At 58.5% G+C, this 6684-nt stretch overlaps 1 protein-coding gene across 1 annotated transcript; it reads right to left on the minus strand.

The window, feature by feature from the left end:
- Positions 1–218: 218 nt before the first annotated feature.
- On the minus strand, positions 219–2005 carry C17H20orf204 (chromosome 17 C20orf204 homolog). Its single transcript, XM_058036533.1, has 5 exons — positions 1991–2005; positions 1764–1898; positions 1470–1532; positions 1228–1377; positions 219–374 (listed from the first exon to the last, which is right to left on the minus strand). Exons 1-5 carry the CDS (start codon positions 2003–2005, stop codon positions 219–221), a joined length of 519 nt encoding a protein of 172 aa, XP_057892516.1.
- Positions 2006–6684: the final 4679 nt, after the last annotated feature.

Raw genomic sequence — 6684 nt, forward strand, 5'->3', positions numbered from 1 at the left:
TTGGTTCTTTCCCTTCTTCTCCCCAGTGTTTCTAATGCTCCAGGAGTCAGCCACAGCCATCCCACAGCAGCCCAAGCAGGAGTGGTGGATCGGGTGCCTGGCACGGCTTGGAGCAGGAGGATGAATCCAGCCCTCAGGGCTGAGTCTGTCCCAGCTTCCCAAAGCAGCCCCGGGGCTGGAGCAGCGCATCCATCCCCCGGTGGGAGGCCAGGCCGTTCCTACGAGTCCCAGGAGGTTTGGCGGGGAGCGTGCAGGGCGTTGAGCTTCTCCCAGCAGGTCTGCAGCCTCTCCGCCTTCCTGCCGAGGTCCCGCAGCCGCTGCTGCCTCCTGCGGGCCGGCTGCCGCCGCGGGGCCGGGCCGGGCTGCGCGGGGCTCTGCGGTCCGTGCGCCCGGGAGGGGACAGAAACCCCCCCCCCGCACCACAGAGATATTAGTCAGGGGACAAAAGGCACCACGCACATGGCTGAGGCGGCCAAACTGCCTATGGTCATGGTGTCAGGTCCCCAAGATCCCCCCAAAGGTGGCTGTCCCTGTCTGAGCTGGCAGTGTGCACCCCACAGCCCAGCCACGGACACCAGAGCAGATCTCCAGAGCAGCAGCAGCTCCATCCACACCAGCAGACCCCAGGCAGGGCTGTGCCCAGCCAATGTCCCTGGCAGTGGCAGGGAGGGCAGTCCCAGCCCTGTGCCAGGGTCAGGCAGAGCTGGGAGCTGGCATCCACTGCCCTTGGTTTTCCCTGCTGGCTGATGAACTGCTGGTGCTGCCATAGGGATCTCCTGGATGGGGATTGCCCAGCAGACCCTCAGGGATGCCAGAGGAACCCAGACCAGCCCACAGGGGAGAAATCCCAATTCTTGCCTATGAGCACTCAGGAGCAAGAGCAGGACAGGGTGAATGCACCCACAGGGTGAGAAATCCCACCAGGACAAAGGCCCTGTGTTTCCCTCAGCCGTGGCATCGTGGCACATGTGGAAAAACCCACTTGGGAGCCCGTGGTAAAACCCCACCAGCCTGGTCCACACTGCCACAATTGAATCTCCCTCCCCTGGCTATTCTGAAGCTCCCAGGGGTGGATGTGCCATCAGCATTCCCCAGCTCCCAGAGTGAAGCAGGCAGAGCCTGGAGACTCCTCACAGGCAGCCAGGAGAGCACAAACAAGGCAAGCTCTGCCCACAGCCCTGGGGACTGGGAGCCACTGCCATGGCTGAGAAGCAGAGGGCCTCCTACCTTGCTGATTCTCCTGCAGTTCTCCCGGAGCACCGTGTGGGTGTTCCTGGCCACCCTCCAGACCACCAGCTCCTCGGGGCCCTGCAGGGTGTCCCCCGCCTCCCGCAGGGACATGCTGATGTTGTAGATGGACAGCAGGATCCTCTGGTCCTGCAGGGAAGCACAGGGCAGGGAGGGAGGCTCCATGGCTCCCTGGGGGCTCAGCCCAGCCATGCCCCAGCCCCAGGTGTCTCTGTGCTCACCTTGTCTGAACGACAAGCGGGCCCAGCCCTCCCGCTCCTGTACACTGACCCAGTCAGGTTCCTCTGCAGAAATAGAGCAAAAACATCCAGCAGCTCACAGATCAGTGCCTCCCACCTGGAGCGAGGATCCCCCATTTAAACACAACCACAATCCCCCCGTTTAAACAACAAACCCCAACCCTGCTGGCAAAGCAGCCAGCTCCACATTGAGTTCCCTCCTCAGGGCTGCATCCAGCCCAGCAGCACCCCCAGGCCAGGGCTGGCCCCAGGCAGAGCGAGCCCTGCTCGGCTCACCAGGTTCTGGAGCTCATGGAAGATGACGGCACGGTACTGCCGCAGGATCCTGGCGATGCTGCACCTCCTGCCTCTGCTCAGCACGGCCACCAGCAGGAGCAGCAGAACAGCACAGGACAGCACCCGCGGGAAAATCTGCCAGGGAAGGGCTCACAGTCAGCTGGGGATTAAGGGATGTCCTGGGCTCTGCCTTCAACCCCTAGGCAGAAGCTCCATGGGACCTGTACCTGAAGATGCAACATGTGATGGACGAGTCTCAATGTCTTCTCTCCCAGAGAACAGAACATCCTCCCAGATGAGCCATCTCCCCCTGGGGCAAAGCCCTTGGGAAACTGCTCCAGCCTGAGCCCAGCCCAGCAGCGCTGCCCATGGCACACACAGAGCTCTCTCTGATGCCAGCAGGTGGGTTCTTGGCACAGAGCTGTGCTGGGGCCTCTGTCAGTCTGTGGGGCTCATCCCTGAGCTCTCTGCCCCAGCATGATCCCCACTTTGTGCCATTTCAAGGCCAGAGAATCTCAAGTGCCAAAAAACCCAAGGGGAGCAGAGACCTGAGCTCCTTGGAGAGGAGCTGGAGGCAGGAGCTGCCTGGTCCCCACCAGCAACATCCACAGCTCAGCTCAAACAGATCCAAACACCTTCAAAGGGATGCTCCCACACCTCTGCAATACAGCTTTTTCCAGCTTCCTTGCAGCTCAGGCTCATCCCAGGCTTGGGGCCCCTCACCACAAGCAGCACAAGCTCTCACCAGCACATCCCAGATGCCTCTGAGCTCCTGGCTCCAAACCTCCGAGAGCCGCGTGCTGTGCAGAGCGGGGAACCCCAAGGGCTGACACCTGAGCTGGCACAGGGGCACAGGGAGGGGTGCATGGACCCTCCGAGGCAGGGATGAACCCACAGCTTTGAAGAAAAGCCAGCACAAGCTCAGGTGACCAGGGCTGGGGATATTTGAGCAGCCCAGCAGCAGCAGAGTGAGGATGGGGAGCTCAGAATTTGTTCCAGGAAAGGAACCCAACAGCTCAACACGTCTCCACATTCTGAGCAAGGGCACAGCCCTGGGGCCCCATCCTGGCATTTCTATAATTTCATATTTTCAGGAAAAGTCCCCCCCAAACACAACCCCCTCCCAAACAACCCTCATGCTGCAGGTGTCAGGTCTGGGCAGGCAGAAAGCAGCTCAGCTCCTTCCAACTATGCAACCCCTGTGCTGCAGCCAAAGCGAGGGGGAAGGGGCCACAGCTCTGCCTGCAGCTCTGCCTGCTGCTCCCCACCTCAGCTCCGGGGTCACTGCCTTCCCCAGCACCTCTGCACTTGCCCTTCTGCTCCAAGAAGCCGGAAGGAAGAATTTCCCTCACTGAATTCCAAGCCCAGGCACACTCCATCTGTCCTCTTTGGTGAGAGCCTAGGGGGTTTTGTTTGTAAAATCCACACCTGCTCTGCGCTCCCTACTCAATCCTGGGCTGGACCTGGCCCCAAAAGGGTGAGGAAACCTTTTCCCATCCTCTTGCAGCTCAATGGGAGTGATAGAGGCTCAACATGAGGCAAAATTCAACACAGCACAGTTCTGGGAACACGTGGACACAACCGTCACCTTGGAGCACATGCAAAGAGAGCAGCAAACCCAGGTATAACCTGTAGAAACCCAACTGGGCTCTTGAACATCCCTAATCACCACACACCTTCCAGCAGAGCTGTGCTGAGCTCTATCTGGGAGCTGGGAAGGGCAGGGAAAAGCCTCCTTGTGCTGCTGGCTTTGCTCCCTGCAAACCACTGAGAGATCTTGCCCCAGAGGTGATTAAGCAGAGAGCTGAGGGTATAATCAAAGGAGAGCACTGCTTCCACAAGGACACTCTGACCAAAGTCTAAGGGTTGCTCTCCAGAGGTCTCCTCTGCCAGGAAGGCAAGGCTGTGCAATTTTACCAAGAAAAGGGGAATTACTTCCCTGAAGTGGTGTATTAAACAACTGGGAGCCAGTTTTAGGAGAAAGCACACCATTTCCAGCATTCCATGAGAGCCAAGGCTGGGCTCAGTGCTCAGCCCAGAAGGAAGTGCAGAGTAGTCCAGGGAACAGCCAGGGCAGGAGGGCAGCAGGTGCTGTAGGTGCTTCCCCCCACCATGGAAAGCAGGAAAGCAGCAGTGAGAAGAGAGGGATGCAGGGAGATTGAGGTGGCAAATCCTGCTCCCTTCAGGATGGAGGAGAACAAGTTCAGCAGCTGATTCAGGGTTATTCCTTGTGCCCTCAGCCCCATCCCACAGCAGCAAGCTACAGGCAGGTGGCACATCCCTTCCTAGGGCAGAGCTGGCAGTGAAGGAGCTGCCTTGGGAAGCACGGGTGCAGGACAGGCATGGCTAATCTCATCCTCACTCTAATCCTCCAGCAAATACAAGGAGATAAGGGGAATCACCATTGTTGATAGAGCAGCTCCTGCTGGCACTCCTGCCAGCAAAGCAGCAAGGGGCAATTCCTGCTGCCAGCCTGGGAACCCCACCAGGTCCTTCCAGCCAGCCAGACTCTGTCCCCAAATCCCTCCTACCCAAAGGGACTCTGTCACCTCCCAGAGCCCCAAGGCAGGGACAGACCCTCCAAGGACAGACCCTCTCTACCTCAGGACCAGCCAGATCCAAGCCCCATCGAGGTGCTGATGATCTCAGCCCCATCCCAGACCCAGCAGCCTGATCCCAGCTGGACCAGCTTCCCCGGGCAGACCCCAGCCCCTTCCTCACGGACCCCAGGCTCGGATCCTTAGAGGGGTCACGATGGAACAAAGTCCCACTTGGACCCAGCCCAGCCCCATTCCAACTGCTCCAATCCCTTTCCCAAGTGCTCTGGCCCCATCCCTACCAGTCCGAGCCCCATTCCAGAAGAACCAGTCACCTCCCGACAGGTCCCAAGCCCCACCGCGGGTGCTGCAATCCCAGCCCGGCCGAGCCGAGCCCATCCCGGCAGCGCGGAGAGCTCCGGTCCGTCAGAGGCCTCCAGGGAGGGGTGTCCGGAGAAGGGGAAGGGGGTGCCGGGGATAAGGGGGTGTCCCGGAGAAGAGGAGGGGACAAGGAGGGGTGCCAGGGACAAGGGGTGTCCCGGCGCACTCACCATGGAGCCCCGCGGGTCCCGGGGAGCCCGGTCCGGCCCCGTCCCGCTGCGCCGGGGCCCGCGGTTTGAACTTGGCTCCACGGTGGGAGGGGAGGGGACGGGCCCGGCGGCCGCGGGGGGGACGGGACACGGCACCGGCGCCGGCCCAGCCCCGGAGCCCGCCCGGCCCCCCCGGCCGCAGGAGCAGCGGCCGTGCCCGGGGTGCCACACGGTCCCAAGGGCCGGAGGGGCCGGAGGGGCAGCAGCCCCTGCTCGCAGCCACCCGGGGGTTCCAACCCACGCGTGTCCCCAGCCCGGAGCTGCACGCTCGGCTGCAAACCCCCGCAGTTTCGATTTCTGTTGGCGTGGGGCGATTCTTTCACTCTGCGTTCAGGGTGAACATTGACAACGGCACCGAGGGATGAGACCCCCACAATATCAACACGAGGAGTGTTCTCATGCTTCCAATTCTCTCCTCCTCCTTCCCCTCTGCATTTTGTACCTCACCCCCAGCCCAGGCACAGAAATTGCCCTGACTCAATTTGTATCAATTTTGGGAAAAACTGAAGTGACTGAAACAAGGCTCCGCTGAGGAGCTGAATGTGGGTGATTGAGTAAGAAATAGAACAAATGGTGAATAATCCAGCTCTGCTCAGCTTGGTGAGAATGTCCCTCCCCAGGAAGTGGGACCCACAGCACACTGCAGCATTCCACTGGGACAGGACCCATATAACTTCTTTATTGAGCTCTATATATAGCTAAAATTCATGGGTACCATAATCCATTTAAAAACCACCAAGACATCTACAAACATTAAAAGGCTCTAAGATTGATGGTTCCTATTAAGTAAAAAAAAATAATCTCCAAGTTAAGGAATGCAGCCCAAAGGAAAGGGAAGCTGCAGGTACCAGGACCAGGTGGCCAAGGGAGCCTGATGTTGTGAGGTGCCACAGTGCCCAGCAAAGGGCCCCTTCCTTGGAGCTTCCACATCCCAAAAATCCCTTGCAAGATGTGGTGGTGCCACCTAAGCAAGGGGCAGGGGTAGCATGGGGATGACATCAGTGGGTTGCACCTGTGTTACCTGGCTCAAGGGAAATGCTCCCAACACAAGTCAGGAATCTCGCCAGCAGGAAAAGCCACACCACTGCAATTCCTACTTCCCTTCCCCATCCCAATTCTGCAGCCACTAACTGGGCAGAGGGATTTATGCACCACAGGCACCCAGCTTTCCCCAGCACATCACTACACCAGGAATCAGAATGCCACATTCCTTGCCCAGAAAAGCAGGATAAAGCCCCCATGGGAGCACAAGAGGCTGAAGGACAGCACACATTGAAAACTTTTAAACTTGTTTTCATCCTGCACTTTCTGCCTCAGTCTTGAATCCTTGTCCAACCCTTGCCATGTCTACCCTCTCCTTTGAACATCATCTCCATTCCCCTTCCCAAACTCTTCCCCTCTCTTCCAGCAATGGCACAAAATCCCTAAGCAAGAGCTTCTCAACTCCCAATGCCTCTCACTCACCTTTGGGAAACTACAATTCCATGGGACATCCGTGAGCTACACCCTTTCATCAGCTATTCCAGAGAATGCACAAGTTTCCATTATGAGCCCAAAGAAACAAAGGCTTTTGCTTCCAGACCAACCTGCAAGCAAAAGCCTTTCTGCTCCAGCATTAAAAGATCCGTTTTTGGCTTCTCACCCGTTTTGGCAAGAGGCTGTAGCCCAGCTTGGTGCAGCGAGCACTGGCAGGCACCTTCCCAGAGTGCTAGGAGCCTGATAAGTCCAAAGGTTTCTGCTATCAGACCCCCTTTTCCCAGTCAGAATCAAAGGACAAGACTACACTCAAAGACA

The sequence above is a fragment of the Melospiza georgiana genome, chromosome 17 (genome assembly GCF_028018845.1).
Source record: "Melospiza georgiana isolate bMelGeo1 chromosome 17, bMelGeo1.pri, whole genome shotgun sequence".
NCBI lineage: Eukaryota > Metazoa > Chordata > Aves > Passeriformes > Passerellidae > Melospiza > Melospiza georgiana.